This window comes from Artibeus jamaicensis, unplaced genomic scaffold (genome assembly GCF_021234435.1).
Source record: "Artibeus jamaicensis isolate MK-2021 breed Jamaican fruit bat unplaced genomic scaffold, CSHL_Jam_final contig_1715, whole genome shotgun sequence".
Taxonomy (NCBI): Eukaryota; Metazoa; Chordata; class Mammalia; order Chiroptera; family Phyllostomidae; genus Artibeus; species Artibeus jamaicensis.
This window is the reverse complement of record NW_026521335.1, coordinates 2874331-2896320: the sequence shown is the minus strand read 5'-3', so window position 1 is coordinate 2896320 and position 21990 is coordinate 2874331. Positions and strand designations below refer to the sequence as shown.

Here is a 21990-nt window from a genome sequence, read left to right as displayed (position 1 = left end):
GTCCTTGGGTAACCTGCTTTGTCTCTTGAATCTTAGCTAAATTTGTAAAATCTGCTCATTTCACAGAAGATAAATAAGTTTAAGAAGTGAAGATATCCTGAAGTATATTTTTTAACAACAGAAAATGAGCATTATAGCTGTATACTATTTCAAAAAAATTTTAATCAAAATATACATGTATTTAAAGCATCAAATAGTTCTACACAGGTTATTATGAAAAATAATCTTTGCCCCTACTTAGCTTCATCTCTCAACAAAGACAATTGCTTTTCACCTCTTTTAGCTTTGGCTTTTTTTCTTTTCTTTGTTTTATATTTACCTCCATGTCTGCTATAACTTGGTTATCTTGCTCCAATTTGATTCTTCAGATTCAGGCAGTATCTCCACATTTCCCACTGAAAGATGAGGCTCTAGCTCCATTTCATCCCCCTTCTCTGTAATATCATGTCTTTTTTACCTCTCCCATCTTCCTAATACAGGGAAACTATGATATTTGTTAGATCAGTACTCAGTGTTTATATTGTTATGACTCTGTAACTAATGAATGTATAGCAGAGTCTTGTGTTGTTGGAATGGGGGTTTGAGCACAGGCTCTGCATGGGGTATATTCTCAGCATAAGTTTGCTGAGATCTGTTTTCTGATCATGTAAGTGGAATCATACAGTATTTATCTTCTTGTGACTGGCTTATTTCACTTAGCAAAATGTCCTCAAGGCTCATCATGTTACAACAAAGGACTGGATTTTGTTCCTTCTTAAAGGCAAAACAATAATATTTTGTTATATGTGTATGTCTCATTTTGTTTACCTAGTCGTCTGTGGCTGGACATTGGTTTTTTCCCCCTACCTCTTGGCTATTATGAATAATGCTATTATGAACACGGTGTGTGTACATAGCTCTTCAAATCCTGCTTTTAATATACCCAGCGTTGGGACTGCTGTCCTGTCATTCTGTTTACAGTCTTTGAGGGGCTGCCTTGCTGCTTCCCACGTGCAGCTGCACTGCTGTCCATTCCCAACAGGGCAGAAGAGTTCAAGGGATTTTTTTGCCTGACTAGGTAAACAGTTGTGCCATTTGGAAATACTAAAATTTTCCCTTTAATTAATTTTAGTTATTTTTTTGTGTCATATTTTGATGGTGGATAATTTGCCAATGTATTTCATCAGTTCCAAGATGCCATTGATATAGTAAGAAGCACTATTGTTTTATGTGCTGTTAAGAAAGAGAAAAGAGTTACCAATTAAACTGACATATCATTGATTTTAGAAAAGATAAAGTATGAAAAAGTGTGTATCCTAGAGTTGATGAAATATTAGATAATAATGATGATAATGAGCCTTTTCCTTAAAGAATTCATAAGATCGAAATTCATGGTGGGAAGTATTTAAGTTCTGGCTAAACCTGCCAGAGTAAACACATATTGAGGCTGCTCCTTCTTGAAGGCTTGCTAAACTAATAGTAGTAGAATTTCATAGGCATGAACCTGCAAGGACGGAGAACATGAGAGGAGACAGCAGCTGAGAGCTAACAGTTTTTACAAAATGAATGTCTGCAGAGAGGAGTTTGGTGTTTGGTTATTATGTAAGAATCCGAGAGACTCACATGGAAGGTTACACACAAAAACATTAGGCAGTTAACCTCAGAGAAAAATGGATATGCAAGAAGGGAAGTCATAGTACAGTACATGACTTAGTTGTGAACAGTGTGTATGTGCTTACAGTAATGTATTGATTACAGCAATAAATACTAAATATTGATTTAATTTTTATTGAGAGATTGGAGGAAGAGGAGGTGGGAGTGTTTGGTATAAGAAAGCTAGTCAGTATTGCCTAAAATTGGGAAGTTTGGAATTATTAGTGTAAGCATGACATTTAGAATTATGGAAGGAACATATGAGAAACTGATAAAGTGCTTAAGAATAGTTGCTTCTGTGGAATGAGGCTGTGGTATTGGAGGCTGCTGTTTTCATTAGGAGCCTTTTAGTAATAATTGTCATTCTTAAAAATTCTGAATATCTTCCACTTCAATAAAAACAATTTAAATTAGAAAAGGACTCTAGTGTGATGATACTTATTTCTACTCAGGACTAGTCAAGCAATATAATCTTGATTTGAAATTGAGAGAGGAGAGGAAAGAACGTTTTTTGCTGCCCCACGTGAAAATAGTTCACTCACAGTTGCTGGGGTAGATGTTCACTCAGACCCACTGCTGTCTTGGGGCAATATTCAAATATTTAAGAGCTGTTCCAAGTCACACACAATTCTAGGTATTGGGGCAAGGACAAAACAGATGCCGCATTTTTTTAAAAATTATTTAATTATTGTTCAAGTACAGTTTTCTGTCTTTTATTCCCATCCCAGCCCACCCCACCTCCCTCCCATTTCCACCCCCCTTAGTTGTTGTCCATGTGTCCTTTATACTAGTTCCCGTAAATACTTCCCCTTTTTCCCCTGAAATTCCCTCCCCTCTCCCTTCTGGACACTGTCAGCCTGTTCTCTATTTCAGTGTCTTTGTTTTTATTTTGCTTGCATGTTTGTTTCGTTGTTTATCTTCCTGTTAAAGATGAGATCATATGGTATTTGTCTTTCAACACCTAGCTTATTTCACTCAGCATAATGCTTTCCAGTTCCATCCATGTTGTTGCAAAGGGTAGTAGCTCCTCCTTTCTCTCTGTTGCATAGAATTCCATTGTGTATATGTACCACAATTTTTTGATCCATTCATTCACTGACGGGCACCTAGGTTGCTTCCAGCTCTTGGCTATTGTAAATTGTGCTGCTATGACAGTTAGGGTGCATAGGTTCTTTTGAATTGGTGTCTTAGGGTTCTTAGGATATAATCCCAGCAGTGGAATTGCTGGATCAAAAGGCAGGTCCATTTTTAGTTTTTTTAGAAAGTTCCATACTGTTTTCCACAGTGGTTGTACCAGTCTGCAATCCCACCAACAATGGATTAGGGTCCTCTCTTCTCCATAGCCTCTCCAACACTTGTTGTTTGTTGCTTTGTTTATGATGGCTATTCTGACTAGTGTAAAGTGGTATCTCATTGTGGTTTTAATTTGCATCTCTCTGATAGCTAGTGATATTGAGCATCTTTTCATGTGTCCCTGGATCTTCTGTATGTCCTCCTTGGAGAAATGTCTGTTCAAGTCCTTTGCCCACTTTTTAATTGGGTTGCTTGTCTTCTTAGAGTGGAGTCGCAGATGCAGCATTTTTATTTGGTCATCAGGAGAGCCGTTTCCCTTAACTAAGTAACAGTTTGTTACATGGGAAACAAAGCAGATAGACCAGTATTTATTTGTTTGTTTCCCCTTTTTACTTCTGCCCAACTTTTCAGTAATTGGTTTTATTCGGCCAGGAGTAGTCAAGTATTTTAGTGGTAAAAAAAAAGAAAAGAAAAGAAAACAGGGTTAAGGTTCTTTAGGATGTTGTAAGGCTGTTCTTACTGAGCACACTCCTCACCCTGTGACTGTGCTCCTCTGCGCCCAAGTAAGCCCTCGTTTGTATAGCTAGGATTGGGGAGAAATGGGCACAATCTTTCCATTAGGCAGTCCCAGGCAGCACGTTAATATCCACGTGTGGTTCTTAGTAATTAACAGCTAAATGGTGCTAATAGCAATGATAATAGTAACTATGCGCCTATACTTTACTTCACATCTATTATCTCATTTTGTTGTCTACCCATGAGATGAGGATTATTTCTGTTTTACAGACTGAGAGGGTTTAAGTGATTTACTCAAGTGTATACTGGTAAGTGACAGACCTAGAAGTCGAACTAGTCTTTCAACTTCAATCCTGAACACATTGTTATATAGGTTTTTTCCCTTAAAAAGACTGGGGAATGATTTCTACCTTAAGGAAGCTGGCAGTCTTCTTATAAGAGTTCAAGTGGGCCCCTGCCTGATGCCAGTGTAGAGTTGCCCTCGCAGTGATTCGTTGAGGTTAGATTCTGAATGCCCTGGACAAGTGATTCTGTTTGTTCTTCTTTACTCCTAATGATGATTTTCCTTCCATTGATTTTAAATGTTTTCTTGGGGTGGAGTGAGCTTGGGAAAGGGATGCATATTTCATTCAGCTGAATCAGCAGTTGTTTAGAATTAGCATATTACATTATATCTAGATACCTTCATGCCTGTTTCAAGTCTTATTGAGGATAGTGTGTGTATGTGTGTGTGTGTTCATGGTCTCAGTTGTATCACTTCTCTTCTAATTGCTGTCCCCCTAGTTTAAGGTCTTGCTTGACTTTATTCTTAAAGTACGACAACATTGTCAGTCTCTCTTATTCTCTCCTTAGCTTCATTCATTGACACTCATATGTAAATCAGTCTTTCAAAAATTTTTCTTTATTGCTATTTTAGCTCTCTACTGTCCTTAAGTCTAAATCCTGTGCCTGCTTTATAGGATCCTTCTAGTCTGTAAACCTGCCCCTCCAGCATTATCTTTCATTGTCCCTTAAACCCTTTATTCACATCAGGCACATCTGTCTCCTGAATGCACTTAAGCTCAAACTCATTCCTGTTTCCTGACTTCAACCAGTAGTTTCTTCTATTTAACTTATCCTTTAGAGTCCAACCAAGCCTTCCTTGATAACTACAAGTAACAGTAAGCCCGCGTGTTCTGACTGCATGTATCTTATTATCTATACCACGCATTTTTGCTACCTCATTGTTGCCTATAATCCAGTATAATATGCTATCTTTTAGTGTTCTCTGATGTTTCACATGTATAAATTAACCAAAATTTAAATCTCTTACATGAGAATCCAGCTTGCTCACATGCCTAGAACAATTGTTGAGTGCATACTTACATGCTGCTTACTCCGGTAAATACACCCATGTGGCAGAGTGCACTGGGGATGATGGTGGTCCATCTGGGTAAGAGTTATTCTGAAAAGGAATCTGTGTCTCTTCTTATTAAGAATGTACTTGATGATGATTTTTACATTGCTTTCTTCCCTGCCTTTGTTTTGGTGACAGGCTGTGGATGATGTGAAAAAAGGTTACATCAAAGCAGAGGAAAAATCCTACCAATTACAGAAGCTGTATGAACAAAGGAAAATGGTCATGGTAGGTTTACGTTCTCATAATCTCCTTATAAGTCCTTTCTTATCTCTTAAATCTGTTGTTCCTGTCATTTTTGAAAAATGTTGCAACGTGGTCTGTGGCTTAACTAATTAAAAAAAGGTCAGGTGGCTGAGCTGGTTGGAGCATTGTCCTGTGCACCAAAAGGTTGCAGGCTCCACCCCAGTGGGAATGTGACCCGAAGAGAACCTGTTGCTGTTTCTCTCTCTTTCTCTCCCCACTTCCTCTCTCTCTCTAAAAATCAATAAACATATCCTTGGGTGAGGATTTAAAAAAAAATCTTTTTTAAAGAAGGGGGAAATAGACCTTGATATAAAGTCCATTGTGTTCTTTCTTTGGAACACAAAAAGCTTATTTTGCTATATATAGACATATAACTTTATTACTAATAATAACCAAATGGAATTCTTTTTGATAGAAAAAGTTCTAAACAAAGGATGTATAACACATTTAATATGAAAAAGATAAGCTTCTGTAAGAATTGATAGTAGGTTTTATACCTCAGAAATTATTTTAATTGTGATTCAGTGGTTGTAAAATCATTTGTTTTTACAACTTCAACCTCTGCAGTTGCTTAAACTTTTATGCTCAGTAGTGCTTTTGGTTAGTATGAAATCCTAGAGCTATACTGTTCAATTTGATAGTTACTAGCCTTATGTGGCTATTTAAATTTAACTTTAAGTGTATTTAAATTAAATAAAATTAAAAATTCAATCCATCAGATGCATTAGTCACACACATTTCAAGTGTTGGGTAGCTAGTAGCTACTATATTGGATAGCTCAGATATAGAACATTTTCATCATCACAAAAAGTTCTGTTGGAGAGGGTGCCTAGAATATTCCTTAAATGTTTTAAAATTAGTTTTCAATTTGTATCTGCTATAAATACAAGGATGGAAATTATCAAAAATAAAATTTGTAATGAATGCTTGTAAAACTTTCACTCATAGAGTTGAAAATTTTCTTTCTTGGCAGATTTACATGGAATTGAAATTTTTCCAATTACAATTTTTCACACAAGGCAGTAATTATGTTAGTAATGATTCTCACAGATCACTAGAATTTCTTTGTACCTTCTGTGCACTTTTTATGAGGGAATGTTCATCCATCTAAGTTAACTGAGTTGGAATGAGAATATACGAATCAGCAATGAAATTTAGCCCATAATCATATATCTGCTGGGATAGTTATTATCACTTATTTGATGAAAGGTAAATTGCCAAAGATCAGAGAACCATCTCCAAATGTTCTACATATCAATAGGCTGAAATAGGCAACAAAAATATTTTAAGTAGAATTAAGTCTATTAACTTGCAAAATTTTGTTTAAAGGAATTTTAATATGTGAGAGACAGGTTTTTTAATTCAACTCGTTGTCCTGTAATATAATGGCCTTGTCTTTGTATTAATGCATGATTCCAACCAACACATCTGCATCTTTTTGGTGAAAAGGGCCAAAAGTTATTAAAGGTTATCAACTTGTGCAATAGTTCTTTGCCTTTTCCAAAGCCAACGGAGTCAAATTAATTTCATATGGGCTCTGATAATACAATACCAGTATAAAATACATAATTGGTTTTTTTTGCACATGTAGTACTCCAAACACATTATCTTCTATCTATGCATTTAACCAAAGGTATATGTTGAGCACCGAATGTGTGCCTGGCACAGTACTAGGTGCTAGATAAAGGAATAGGTTGTTCTGTAGCAAAATAGAAAAATCTGAATTTAACAAGCATGGTAATCTATTACAAAATCATTTTCAAAATCAAGTTTGTATCTTGGAATCACCCAGTTAAGAACTTGATTGCATTTGGCACATTGATGTGTTTTCCCATGGGTCACTGGAATTGAGTTTAAAATATGCTTAAATATTTATGGAATGTTATTTTCTTGAAACCCTACTGCCAATATACAAGTGTGTACTAGCTGCATAATTTTTAAATCTGATTTTTTAAAAGAAGTCCCATCAGCGTTTGATTTTTTTTTTTTTTTAGCGTTTGAATTTTATTCAAGTATAATTTCATGTATTCAAGCATTAGTGTTCAAAGGCATTAACTTAGTCAATTGTCGTGGTCAGTACATTGAAACTTTCAACTCAAATGGACCCTCCAGAGCCTGCAGGTCTTGATACCATTCTCTATAGCATCTTAGTGTGCTTGATACGTCTAAGATTAGGTCAAACCATTAGAGAACCTCAACAATCCAACAAACTTTTGAGTTCCAGTTTCTCTTCTATAAAGTGGACTGTTCAGGTTGCCAACTATCAAGTAGAATCTTAAGAAAATACTTCAAAGTTCTTGATAGATAAATAAGTTCTGTGTAAGTTTCCTTATTCTCCAAATACAGAAGGCAGCTCATATCTTTGCCATAATTTGTAAGATTCAGTGTGATCAAAAATGTTTGTGTTTCATAGTTAGATCCAAATGTCAAATGTAGATAATTGAGAATGAAATGTTCAAGAGAGATTTTGCATTTCTTTTCTTTACTCACACAAACAGCAGGCATTTGGAACTTACAGTTTTTCTTATGTTGGAGTAGCCTGATTTTGCAACTGTCGAACTGACAAATAAGAAATTTCTGGCCCTGGCTGGTGTGGCTCAGTGGATTGAGCTCCAGCTGCAAACCTAAACGTCTCCAGTTCAATTCCTGGTCAGGGCAACATGCCTGGGCTGTGGGCTATGTGCCCAGTTGGGGACATGCGAGAGGCAACTGGTCTGTTTCTCTCACACACTGATGCTTCTCTCCCCCTTCTTCTTCCTCCCCTCCCCTTCTCTAAAACGAAAATAAAATCTTTTTAAAAAAGAAATTTTTATTAGTGTTTCAACATAATTTCCAGTGATTTCACACAAGGCAGTAAATGAGAAAGTTGATCTTTCTTAAAGTGTGGTCTCAGATCAGTTTTATGGGAATCACTTGTAAAGCTGCTCACAATGCAGATGGTCTGTATCCCATCTCACATTAACTAAGTCAGAATCCCTGTGGGTAGGATCTAGGTTTTTTGTTTTTGTTTTGTTTTAAACTTTTTAGAGAAGGGAAGGGATAGAGAAAGGGAGAGAGACATCTATGTGTGGTTGCCTCTCGTGCGCCCCTTACTGGGGACCTGGCCTGTGACCCTTTGGTTTGAAGGCAGACACTCATTCCACTGAGCCACACCAGCCAGGGCAGGATCTAGGAATATTTGTAAAGACTGTACAGGAGCGCCCTGGTGATTCTGAAATTTAAGTTGCTTCAGAATCACTACTCTAGGGTTTTAAGTTGGCTCCCAAGTTTCCTCTCAAGTCTTTATTTTAATATCAGACCTGATTTGACTATTGGCAGTTTGTTTGGGAGAACAGAGCTCTGCAGAGTGGACCTTAACCCACTCACCCAGATGTTCTGCTTTGTGAAGTCCTGAGTCTCTACTTTCATGTGTCCTATTTCTGTATTTACCAGCCTTGTTAAATATTGAATATTCATAAAATGTCCCATGCCATACCTTTCCTTTTTTCTGACCTAATGTGGGCCATCATCTGAGTGGTATGTGAATCAAGGAAGTTAATTTAGGGTTCCTATTTAACTACTGAAAATTTAATATGAAAGGAAAATGGACAGGATAATTTTGTCGTTTAAATGTATCTATACCCTTATGCAAATCTGTTTGAAAACAAAAATTCAGCCCTGGCTGGTGTTGCTCAGTGGATTGAGCACGGGCCTGTGAAGCAAAGGGTCACCAGTTCGATTCCCAGTCAGGGCACATGCCTGGGTTGCAGGCCAGGTCCCTGGTTGGGGACACATGAGAAGCAACCACACATTGATGTTTCTCTCCTACTCTTTCTCCTTCCTTTCCCTCTCTCTAAAAATAAATAAATAAAATATTTTTAAAAATTCACTTTTGGAAATTTTGGAAATATAAAACTTTCAATGTTTCTTCTCTTCATGCTTTGTGCAAGTCCAGGGATGTAGAGATTGCCCACTTAAAGCTGAGAAATACTACCTGACCCAAGTATCTTGAAAACCTTAAGTCTCCCCAGTGAAACTTTACCTCTGTCGTCTCACCAAAGCCACAGGTGCCTTTAGTTTCCACTCAGGTTATTTTTAGAACTATGCCATTAGGAAGTCCCCTGAAGGTAGTCCCCTCAAGGACTACATTCCTAAATATGGAGGGTTAAGTCGGCTTTTTCATTTGAAGGGGATAGAGGGAGCGACACATTTGTGCCTGGTACTATTCTGGACATGATGTGTAGATTCTCATTTCCTCCTTATAACAACCATGCAGGTGTTATCCCCACTGTGCAGAGGAGGTGTGGAGTCTGCGAGAGGAAGATTCTTACCCAAGATCGCAAAGCTTGGCAGAACTAGGATTGAGCCCATTTTGTCTGGCTCCAAAACATACGTTTTTTCCTACATCAGAGAAGGGAGGGTGACAGCAGTGTCTTTTATTACCAAATGGCAGAGGGGAAGACCCTGGGTAGAAGTCACAAAGAGTTTAAGATACACAGAGCTCCCCATCTCTTTTTTTTTTTAATTATATTTTATTGATTATGCTATTACAGCTGCCCTGATTTTTCTAGCTTTGCTCCCCTCCACCCAGAACCCCCCTCTTCCTATGGCAATACCCCAACCATTGTTCGTGTTCATGGGTCATACATATAAGTTCTTTGGTTACTCCATTTCCTATACCGTAGTTTACATCCCCATGGCTATTCTATAACCACCTATTTGTACTTCTTAATCCCCTCACCTCTTTACCCAATTTCCCCATACCCCCCTCCCATCTGGCAACCTTCAAAACACTCTGTACCCATGATTCTTTGTTCTTGTTGGTTTAGTTTATTTTTTAGATTCAATTGTTGGTAGATATGTATTTATTGGCATTTTATTGTTCATAGTTTTGGTCTTATTTTTTTAAATAAGTCCCTTTAACATTTCATATAATAATGGTCTGGTGATGATGAACTCCTTTGGCTTTCTCTTTGCTGGGTAGAACAATCTTGGCTGTAGGTCCCTGCTTTTCATGACTTGGAATATTTCTTGCCAGTCCCTTCTAGCCTGCAAAGTTTTTTTTTTTTCCCCAGAAATTAGCTGATGATCTTATGGGAACTCTCCTGTAGGTAACTAACAGCTTTTTTCTTGCTGCTTTTAAGATTCTCTCTTTGTCTTTAACCTTTGACATTTTAATTAGGAAGTGTCTTGGAAATAGCCTCTTTGCATCCATCTTGTTTGGGACTCTCTGCGTTTCCTGGAATTACATGCCTGTTTCCTTCACCAAGTTAGGGAAGTTTTCTTTCATCATTTTTTCAAATAAAATTTCAATTTCTTTCTCTTTCTCTTTGCCTTCTAGCACCCCTATAATGCAAATGTTGGAATGCTTGCAATTGTTCTGGAGACTGCTTACACTATCCTCATTTTTTTTATTCCTTTTTCTTGTTGCTCTGATTGGTTGTTATTTGCTTCCTTGTGTTCCAAATCATTGATTTGATTCTTGGTTTTATCTATCTTACTGTTTTCTTGTAAATTGTTCTGTATTTCAATTAATGTATCCTTCATTTCTTTCTTTTTTTTTAACATCCAGATTGTTTTGTGTTATAACATTTTTTTTTTAAGATTTTATTTATTTATCTGTAGAGGGGAAGGGAGGGAGGGAGAGAAACATCAATGTATGGTTGCCTTTTGTGCGTCCCCTGCTGGGAACTGGCCTGCAGGGAACCGGCCTGCAACCCGGTATGTGCCCTGACTGGGAATCAAACTGCAATTGTCTGGTTTGCAGGGCCGTGCTCAAACCACTGAGCTACACCAGCCAGGGCTGTATCCTTCATTTCTGATTGGAATTTTTTATGCTGTTGAGATCCTACTAAGTTCCTTCAGCATTCTTATAACTAGTGTTTTGAACTCTGCGTCTGACAGACTCTGATAGATTGCTTATCTCCCTTTTGTTTAGTTCTTTTTTTGGAGTTCTGATCTGTTCTTTCAGTAGTGCCATGTTTGTTTGTCTCCTCGTTTTGGCAGCCTCCCTGTATTTGTATCTATGTATTAGGTAAAGCTACCTTGAATCCATGTCTTGGTAGTGTCACTTAATGTAGTAGGTGTGCTTTAGGTTCTAGTGGCACAGCCTCCCCTATCACCCAAGCTGGGTACTTCAGATGTGCCCTTTGTGTGGGCTTAGTACACCTTCCTCTTGTAGTTGAGCCTTGATTGCTGTTGGCAGATCAGTGGGAGGGAATTAACCCAGGCCAGTCAGCTGCACGAACTGGCTGTGACCACTGACTAACACCTGCCCTCCATGGAGGATCAACTATGTAGGGACGGGATGGAGATGGTCTGATGTGGTCTGTAGCTGCCCATTGAGTGTATAGGCTCTGGGGTTTCCAGTGTGGTACAGGCCAAGGTCAGCCCCCACTTGCATTTTGTCCTGGGACACCCTGCATGAGCTATAAAGCAATCTGAGATGTCTGCTACTTGCACTGGGGTTACAGATACCCAGGCAAAGCCAAGCTGTGAATCTAGGCTGGCTGCTGCTAGTGCTGGGCCCGGGGCTTGCTGAGGCCAGTGGTTGCTTGTTTGATATGATTTAGCTAGTTGTGAAGCATGAGCAAAGACCAGCCATTCATATGGAAAAACAGTGGGGTGGAGTCTCAGGGGACCTCTAGGGCAGGGCAAATAAGTGTCAGCCATGTTGATGGAGTCTCAAATATGGCACCAGACTGCTGGCTCTGTGGAGGGAAGGTTCAGAAAAGAGCAATGGCCTCTGCTGTCCTTGATGCCAGGTACTTGTTTCTCCCATGTCCTACTGGTGCCTTTCACGCTGTCACCCTGTGGAGCTCAAGAGGGAGTGAGGCAAAGTAGGTGAGGTCATGTGTGGGTTCTCTAAGAGAACCCTGGGCGGGGGGGCCTGGTGTGGGGCTGGGTCTCCTCACTCCCGAGGTACTCCTCCCGAGCCTTTATCCACCACGTATGGCTGTGGGACCAGCCTGTCCCGCATCTGCGCCCCTCTGATCAGTCTGGGTGGGTGTGGTCTCTTCAATTTCGTAGTTGTCAGACTTCCATTCAACTCGATTTCAGATGGTTCTGAGTGATGGCTGCTCTACACTTCAGTTGAAATTTTGAAATTTTGGTTGTATGAGGAGGTGAGCCATGTCTGCCTATACCGCCATCCTGACCTCCCCATCTCTTCTGATGTCTTTCCCTAATTTCTCCCTTTGTCTGAGTGTTTCTGTTTTTAAAAAATCTATATGGTAAAATCCCAATTAGGAAAATGGCAGAAATTTTTTTAAAAACAGTAGTGGTGCCTCTCAAAGAAGAGAATTTGAGCAGATGTGTTATATGTAAGCCATGTTTGTTGCAGTGCATGAGCAGAACCAGTCTCGAGGCTGTGTGACACCTACTGGCATTTGCAGAGTTCTTAAGCGTCTTTGAGCAGAATTTGCTGCTCATTGAGCAGGAAGAAAATTTCTGATGACTGTGTTAGGAGGCAAGCCTGGTTGCAGGGCACTTTTCTCTTCTACCTACCATATCGTCGAAATTTTCAAATATACGAAGAAGCTGAGCCCTGGCTGGTGTGGCTCAGTGAATTGAGCGTGAACCTGTAAACCAAAGGGCCGCTGGTTTGATTCCCAGTCAGGGCACATTCCTAGGTTGCAGGCCAGGTCCCCAGTAAGGGGCACAAACAAACATTAATGTTTCACTCCGTCTTTCTCCTACTCTTCCCTTCTGTCTAAAAATAAATAAATAAATACAATATTTAAAAAGTAATACATTTAGCCACCAGGTACCCGTTACCCAGCCTCAGCATCCTTCAGCTTTCTGCCATTCATACTTCATTTGTCTCACTCATGTAATTTTTTCTCTGGAGTTTTTAAAAGTAATTTACACCTGGCTGGTGTAGCTCAGTGGATTGAGCGCGGGCCTGTGAACCAGTCAGGGCACATGCCTGGGGTGCAGACCAGTTCCCTGCAGGCCAGTTCCCAGCAGGGGACGCACGAAAGGCAACCATACATTGATGTTTCTCTCCCTCTCTCCTTCCCTTCCCCTCTAAAGATAAATAAATAAAATCTTTAAAAATAATAATAATAATAAATAAAAGTAATTTACAAACATATCATTTCACGGGGCACTTTTCCCCCCCCTCACCTGAGGATGTTTTTTCATTGCTTTTAGAGACAGAGGAAAGGAGATGAGGGGAGAGAAATGTCAATGTGAGAGAGAAATATTGATGGGTTGCCTCTTGCATTCACCTCAACTGGAGACCAAACCTGTAACCCTGGCATGGGCCTTGACTAGGAATTGAACCTGCAACCTTTCGGTTTGTGGGTGGGATAACACCCAACCAACTTCCTGTATGCCCATACTGACCAGGGTATACAAGAAGTTTTTATTGGATTCTGTACAGAAGAGAAATGCTTAGTTGTTGAAAACTACAAATGGATCCCTGGCTTTGGGCGGGGGGATGGTATGAATACAGAACTCCCTCCGCACTGAGTCTGGGGTCAAGCCGCTTATCGATGCAGCACATAGGCCTGGAAGCTGTGCAAAGTGAGAGGGAGCCCCTGGCCCCAAGGTCCACTGCTTGGGGTCTTTCTTGGGAGAGGAAATAGTTGAGCCCTCTGGCAAAGGACAGCAGAGCCATTAAAAGTATTTTTAAGGTATAATTTATTGAATACCTGATTGTGCACTAAATACTGTGCTAAATACTACAGTGCTTGCAAATTACTGTGTAAAGTAGGTCTAGTTATTTCCCTTTTTATAGAAGATGAAACTGCGGCTCCTGGGATTTAGTAATTTTCTTGAGTTCAAGTGACTTGCCCAACAGTTGGGAAGTGATGGGGCCAGGATTTAAGCCCAGGCTCTTGATCACCCCTCCGTGTACTGCTGCCCGCCCCAATCTTTGCTTCTCCTTGTAACCCCATAGGAGTTCTCTTCAGTGACACTGCCTGTCATACTTATCAAAGTCTAGTGGCTGGGGGGTTACTTTGTCTTCACAGTGCCAGTAACAAGGCTAAACAGTGTTCATATTTGTCACTGATTCAGGAAGGATGTGATAAATGGGGATGGAATAGAATGGCAGAATGGGAAATGGGAAGAAAAATGATGCAAATGAAGTATTATGACACTTCTTAATTGACCCTGCCCCTATGTTCTTGCTACTCTTTAATGATTTTCGCCCCTTTGAAGTTGCTACTATTTTACCTAAGCAGAAATAAACAGAAAATGGGGAGCATGTGGTGTGATTTTTCCCTGGGTCCTTTAGTACCCAGCCAGTCCCTGATGCCAGGAGCAGCGGGTTTAGGTGCCATTCATTGGCACTGCAGCCTTAGGTTGCCTGGGTGCTTTTTGTGCCCCGTCCTTCCCTTTCCTCTTGGTAAGGCAGAAGGCAGCTCTCCAGTTGTGTTCTGATCTCCCCGCCCCTGTAATTGAAATCTACTAGGGGCCGTGCCTTTGTCTTCTCTCCAACACTCCACGCACGTCACCAGATGTGCCCTGCTCTTCCTGTGTGATTTGCGAGGCCATTCGTTTGTTTCCCAGGCTTTTCCCTGAGAGGAAACCAGGTCAGAGTCCACGAGTCTTTTTTAAATCATCTTTTCCCTGTTTCTTTTCTAGTCTCCTTCCCACTTGTCTCCTTTTACTCTCTTGTCTTAAAATAGTTGAGTGAAAGAGAGGCCAGCCTTAATTATAGAAAAGAAGGGACAAATTGCTGAGTTAACAGTCAGTAGTAGAGACCTCTCTGGATTAGGCTTATAGCATTGTACCTGTGAGGGTCATACGTGTAACTTGATTTTGCTCTAGGTGCTTTTTAAGGAGACCCACGGCATGGTGGGGCTGATTGGGAATTAGTTAGTGATAGAGAAAGGATCAGTGACCAAGAATTAAACCTGGCTTCCCACTTACTATTACATGTGGCCTTATGCAAGTATCGTTATTAACTCTGAGTTTCTGTAAAATGGCTAGTTTTTAAAGTCTCAGGTAGCTTAACCATCAACACCGAGATCATTGTAACCTCTGGCTGGAGAAGAGATAGGGAGAAACATTAGCCCCCTTCCTTTTCTCTTCTTTTTTCTTTTCTTGAAACAAACACCAAGTTTATTTGTTCATTTCTTGCACTTGCAATCTCTCGATGACTTCCTTTGCCTGGGACTCTCTGCCATAGTCCTTACACAGCACAGAACTGTAGCCAGCCACTTCCTGGGGTTTTCCCTCTCTGTCGATTTTGCAGGGGTCCACCCATTCCCCTAGTTTCTTACTGTCATCAACCTCAGTTAGTTTGACACAAAGGGCCTCCACCAACTTGACATACACAAGCTCATACAATTGGATGCAAGCACACAAAGGCGGGCTTGGCACTTGTCTCAGGCATTGGCACCTTTGCGAATTCCATGCACTTGGTTGTTGTGGATGAAGGTGGGTTTCAGCACCTCTTGTAAAGTCCATTACACCTCCAGCCGCAGTGCCTTCCTTTCCATGGCAGTGGGTTATGGGTGGAGCTGAACCTTGAACACACCCAAGCCGCTGCCTCCACACAACTCAGTGGATGCAGGGAGAGCCCCTTTTCTTAATTGTAAGAATAGATTCCATTCCTCGCTCCCTTAGGTCCAGTGAAATTAGAGTCAGAGGGTATTGAAGTCCCCTTCTAGTCCTAGCAGTTTTGGTTACATGTCTCTTCTGACTTCTTCTGTGTTGTCTTTTAAGTAGAGAAAGGGGAGGTTGAAGGTTGGAAGTGGGATAAAGGATCATCTTGGAGTCTGTCCCGACTTAGGGGTGGGCATGAGACCAGAGGCAAGGTCTTCAGGTTGTTGGGCGAGAGGATTCTCTGTGTTCCTGTGCCATCTCGGCAGCTCTAGTTCCATAGCAACACTATTTTGCCTGCCTTCTTTTTCTAGTACCTCAACATGCTGAGAACGTGTGAGGGCTACAATGAAATCATCTTCCCCCACTGTGCCTGTGACTCCAGGAGGAAGGGGCACGTTATCACAGCCATCAGCATCACACACTTTAAACTTCATGCTTGCACTGAAGAAGGACAGCTGGAGGTGAGAGTTCAGCATGGGTTGTGGCTGGGAACACTGAGGATACATTGTTACTCACTCACTTGCTTTGTTTTAGTGTCTTACTGGTGATGGGAGTGGTTGGTGGTGGAGGAGTAATGGAGTTGAAACCGTTTGACTGGGGTGGATAAATAGGCACAGGATTCACACTGACCCTCACCTTCATGTGTTATACACTGACTTGTGTTCTTCTGCACAGTCTTTTCCCCTAAACGATCAGACATCTTCATGCACTTCTCTTTTGCTGCCTGGTTCAGAACCATTTTACCCAAGCCCCCCAGCATTCCGAAATTTAACACTGTTGTTCTCGCTTGTTTAGAACCAGGTAATAGCATTTGAATGGGATGAGATGCAGCGATGGGATACAGATGAAGAAGGAATGGCCTTCTGTTTTGAATATGCACGAGGAGAGAAGAAGCCTCGATGGGTTAAAATCTTCACACCATATGTGAGTAGTAGATGGGGAAGCATGCTTTGGGGAAGTAGATTGGGCTGAAAGTTCTCCTTAAAGTAAATGCTGCATTGGAGAGAGCTGCAGAGAGAGCAGTGGTCTTGAAATCTAAACTGTTTGAATTCTAGAGCCCCAGGTTCTTCCTGTCTTTCCTTGAGGCCTGGCTAGGATTGGCAGTTTCCCATCCCGCTTGACTCCCAGTTACCACTAGAAGGAGCCAGAGAATAGTGGATGAGTCCGACCTGGTTTTGTGGGGGCTTCTCAGGGCTTTTCAGCTGAGCAAGTGTGGAAGGAAGGTGGGATGACTGGGGGGCAGAAGTTCAAAGGCATGGCCCTGTGGTACCCGGTCCTGAGAAGTCAGTGAGTGTTGCTATGTTGCTTTTTTTTCCAGTTCAATTATATGCACGAATGCTTCGAGAGGGTGTTCTGTGAGCTCAAGTGGAGAAAAGAGGTAATTCTAAACAATCTCGAATTGATTTTCTTAATCTTTGTTTAAATGCGTAGACCGATGGTCAGTGACAAGGACCCTCACCTTCATCTTTCTTCTGGGACTGTCAGTCAGGCTGGTTACCCCATGTGAGCCAGCGTGCTCCTCCAGAAAGGGGCGGTTTTTAGGTGCTGAGCAGACGGTGAAAAGCCCTGCTGCTTCCCTGGTCTGGAGGACGGCCTTGGGCTGCAGGCTTTGTCATCTCTCGTGACTTCATGGGCCCTCCTCTGCCCGTTTCTGTCAGATCACCCCCCATGCCGTTCCCGGCCCAGAAGGGCAGCCATCCTCGGTTTTAGCCGCTCTGACTGGATGAGTCACAGCAGAGTCTGTCCAGACTAACCAAGAACACCGTGGGGGCGGGGGGCAGGTGTTCGCTCCTGCTTTACTGCTCTCTGTATATGCTGGTGCTGGAGCAGAATTTGGAAGCTTCTGAATAATTAGCTAGTTAGTCTCAGAGAAAATGTTTTTGAGGTTCAGCAGGTGGAGTCAGGAACTTGAAAATGTATATTCCTGGCATAGCAGAAAGAACAGTGGGCTCTGAGAACCAGACCTGGATTCTCTCCTGGCGTTTTTCTCTTGTGATTTTGGGCAAATCAGTCTCACCGGAACCCAGTTTTCTTATCTTTCCTGTTATGTAAAACAGGAAGACTGATCTAGGTGATAAATAGCCAAGGTCCCTTCCAGCTTAAAAAGGCCATGATTCTAGATGGGAGGCTGTACTGGGGGAAGAGGCCAGTCAGATCAAGTCACCCAGTCGCACATTTTTTATTCTGTTTGAGCGGTTGTCTCCAGATGGGAGGCAGTGTGGACACCTGAGGCTTCCCCATAACTCTTTCCTTCCTTTTTTCCTTTCAGAACATTTTCCAGATGGCAAGGTCACAGCAGAGGGATGTGGCCACCTAGCCGTCCCTTATCCCCACCCCTTCTCTTCACCATCATCCTCTTACCCCTTTTGCCTCCCACGTCAGACAGAGTAACCATTAACACAAAAGAAGAAGAAAAGGAAAAAAGTCACTATACTCAAAAGCCCTAAACTAAATATTATTAATAACCCTTCTGAATTTCATGTCTCTGGAATTGAGCTGGTAGAAAACAGCAATTTGGTCAGCACCAGGAGTCGACTGAGCTAAGACTGGAAAAGAAATAAGCCCAACCAACTCGCCAAAGGTATCTGTGTCCTTTCACCTGGGCCTCACACCAACAGACTCTCCTTGTACTATATTTTTAAAACTGGAACTATGAACTCCATCCGTTTGCACTGTTGAGACATATATATGTATGTATGTAAAAACTATATATACAAATTAGCTGCACGTATATACATATATATTTCTTTTTAAATTTCATATTGATGGCAGTACCTTTTTTAGCTTGTGTTTTTACACACCTTTCACTAGAATTCATGACTTCTCTCTTGCTCTCTTTGTTTTAAAACAAACTTGAAAAAGGAAAAAAAATTACAGGGAAAATACCTCTCCTCATGAAGGACTCGAAAAGTTTACACTCTGCTTGGGTTTTTTCCCCCCTTTTTGTGTTGAATGAAGACTCTGGCTCATGGGTTACTGGAGAGTCTGAGGAGCAAGGAGCACAGTTTCTTTATCTTCCAAGGGACTGTTGGGGAGGAGAAGGGTGTGCCCCTCAAGGGCAGCAGGGCTGCAGGGCTGCGGGAGGGTCTACACACTTGGTGTGGACTCTTAATTCCAAGACATTTTTCCTGGTCCATCTCTACCCCTCCCACTCACGGCTCTCTACCCACATTCCGCATTTTCCTGCTTCACTGGGGCCCTTGTATGCCTTCCCTCAACTGGCCTAGAATGTATGGTAGGTGGGCTCAGGGGGTCAGTGCCACAGGAACCGGAAACGTTTCATGGTCCTAATTTCCTATTTCCTTGCCTTTTCTGAAGCAGGGATAGTACTGGGCACCAGAGTTAAGGCTGATACCTTTAGACACAAAGATTGGGCTTAGGTAGGGAAAGCAAAGAAGAAATGCCCCGTGTATGTGAGCTTTTCCCTACTCAATCCGTGACCAGTAACCACCCATAACTATTATATTCTCTGTGACTTCTTTGAGCAGCTTGTAGGGAGGGATCTGACAGGACCCCAAGGTCTTGGGGAAGCTTGGCGCGGACCAGGCCGCAGCCCACCCGAGCCAGCCAAGGACCCAGGAGGGAGCAGCAGGAATGTGGTTGCTTCGGGTTGGATCTCAACTCTTAATTAAAAGGATTCTGAAGGAAAACCTTTTTGTCCCTCATCTGACCTGCAGTTAGACCTTTGGAGACCTGAAAGCTCATCCCAGGATTAGGGCCCAGAGCCGACCAGAGCAGGGCGGCGTTCTCCGCCCCCAGGCTTTGTGTTTAGATGCTGCACTGGGGCCTCTGAGTCAGGCTCAGATGCAACTGAAACACATCTTTTAGCCTTCTTTTCTGTTTCCCTTCTCCACCTTCTAAACAAAAACCTCCATAGGGTGGCGTCTTCTGCGTTGTCCAACTGGGAGGCAGCCATAGTTGGTTGTAGTCCACTCCACGGAGCAGTGTTGGGGTGGTTGAAGTTTCTTTTTCTGTAACTTGTTTTTGCAGATCCTCATGAGGCCTCTCTCTCTCTCCCTCACTGTCATCTTGGCGGCCACTTGCCGCACGGCAGTGTAGGATCACATAGGATACCCTGTCTTCCCTCCCCTTCTCCGAACCCAGGTGAAAGCACAGAGTGCAAAATGTATGAATGCTGAATGTTTCAAGTTACAGAGAGTGACCCCTAACTTGAAGGCTTTGACACAGGATTAACTTCTTTTGACTTAAACGAATTTAATAAGGAGCCAGTGGACCCTGGAAAGAAGATATGATGATTTTCCACTCCAAAATGCTGAAGAGGCTTTTGACACCAGCTTTTTTCAAACTATAAAAAATAGCAGTAATTTGCCGCCGTTCCCTCAGAGTGGGCTGGGGGTGAACAAATGCGGGAGGCCCTGCAACAGCCCGAGTGCTGACCTCTGGTATGAGACGCAGGGGGTGCCCTTAGAAGGGAGGCCCCTTGGAGTGGGTGGGTGCTGCTCTGTCCCTTTTGGCACAGAATTCACTAGATGCTTTGGAGACCAGGTGAAGGCCCCCTAGGCAGGTGCTCTATTGGCAGAATCTGTGTAGGAGCAGTTCCTACTTGAATCTGTACCACTGACAAAGCACCCAGCTGCAACAAGGTAGGGGGCGGCCCCAGGGGACAGCGCCTTCTCTCCCACCCATAGCAGGCCTCCTGCGAGGGGGACAGAGGTCTCTGGCTGTGTAGCTCCAGGGGACCCAGCTCCTCTTTGCATGAAGCAGTGTTGGTGTGACACTCCCTTCCCTCCTTACTCCACACTTCTCTGATCCCTGCTACCTTTCTTAGTCCTGGGTTCTGCCCAGGGAGGCTTCAACTGCAGTTTGTCTCTGGGAAATGGAAGGGCTCCCCCTGCCCCCTGCCTTGTCCCAGCAGAGCCAGCAGAATTTTCCTGGTCTCCTGTGGTCCTCCCCTGCACACTCAGTTTCAATCCTTTTTGGTAAAAACTTCGAGTTTTTTATGGATCAGGAGAAAATGCAGGCCCTGAGAAACCTGTCCCTGTGGAAAGGTTCCCTTAGGCCATGCTTTGGGCTCTCTGCTCTTCATACTTTTATTCTGCTCTCCATTCTTCTGCCCTCCCCTTGCTCTAGGCCTAAGCTCAGCACTGTGAGTGCTCAGGGCAGCTCCTAGGCCTGGACAGAGCTCTCAGGGAGGAATTAGATAAATCTTCAACACCCCTACGCTGGCCCATCTGGTTTCGTCCTTTAGTTACCCGGGCCAGTAGCTTTGGGCTATCCCCTCATGTAGCTCCTGACCCAGTGCATGGAGCAGCAGTGACAGGTTGCTCCAGTGCTTGGAGCAGCAGCAATGTAGGGCATTGACAGGAGGTGACGCTGCTCTCTCATCTCAGAATTTGCTGACTTACGGGTCTGGCTCCTTGGAGGCAGTTTTCTTAACAGACTACATCCTGGGTGACCTGAACTCTTCAGACCTGGAGGGACTGCTGTGCCCTCCCTTGTCTCCATCGTGCTCTGGATGGATTGCTGCAGCACGGGAAACCATCTGGCCTGTTGGACTCCCGCACCAGGGTCACTGTGTCACATTAGCTTTCTTTTGGAGGGAGGACAGTGTGGTCGAACGCTGAGAGAGAATAGAGGTGGTGGGTGTGCTTTAGGGCCCCATCTTTCAGTGCCACCACCTGGCTTCCCCTACGAAACCTGAGCACATCCTGCCAGGCCTCACTCACACCAGGACAGCAGCAGGTGTGTGGGAAGCTTAGGGCTCCAGTCGAAGAGGGGAGGGGTACAGGGCGAAGTCATGGGGCCGGCTGCTGAAGTTGGACACGTTTTATATCATGCCCCCTTTTTAAGCCAGTGAGCTGGGCTTCAGTTTTCCCCAGGCCATGCACTCTTTTAATTTATTTGAGAAAAAACTCTAATTGTATTTTCACTGCAGTATCTTGTATTTTTTATTTGTGATTTAAGAAATGTGAAGAGAAAATACACAGACACATAATGGCTAACAGTGTTTCTTTCATTCCTTGTTCTAGAGCTAACCACTCTAAAATTGTTTGGTAATGTCACTTAGTGTAATTAATTGTAACATATTCTTTTAAATAAATTGATTTATTGATGAAACTATTCTTTGGTTTCCTAGACTACAAGTCCTTTGGGTTGTGTGGGAAGAAGTGAAAAGGGACCTGTGAGATTTGCGTTAGAATGGACAGTCTGAAAATGGGAAGGCACATTTAACCAGCTCTCCCAAGTAACTAGTGCGACAGTCTGTCGAGGGCAGGCGATGGGGAAGGGTGAGAAAAGGAGAAGCTGGGAGGCCCGCGGTCTAACATTCTGTGCTCGGTGGCTCCTCTGAAGATTCCTCCTCCCCTCAGATCCCAGAGTTGATTGTGTCAGCCTGCACAAACCCTTGC

General features: G+C 42.6%; 1 protein-coding gene and 1 pseudogene across 2 annotated transcripts in view; one reads left to right on the top strand and one right to left on the bottom strand.

Moving 5' to 3' along the window:
• SNX27 (sorting nexin 27) overlaps nucleotides 1-21703 on the top strand; it is a 90028-nt gene extending 68325 nt beyond the window's left edge. For both annotated transcript variants that reach the window (XM_037143665.2, XM_037143666.2), the window contains exons 8-12: nucleotides 4976-5065; nucleotides 15934-16083; nucleotides 16418-16546; nucleotides 16941-17000; nucleotides 17892-21703. In XM_037143665.2, the coding sequence (XP_036999560.1) occupies nucleotides 4976-5065; nucleotides 15934-16083; nucleotides 16418-16546; nucleotides 16941-17000; nucleotides 17892-17939 (477 nt within the window). In that variant the 3' untranslated portion in view covers nucleotides 17940-21703. The remainder of the gene's footprint in view (nucleotides 1-4975; nucleotides 5066-15933; nucleotides 16084-16417; nucleotides 16547-16940; nucleotides 17001-17891) is intronic.
• Nucleotides 15137-15880, bottom strand: LOC119048128 (40S ribosomal protein S12-like; annotated as a pseudogene).
• Nucleotides 21704-21990: the final 287 nt, after the last annotated feature.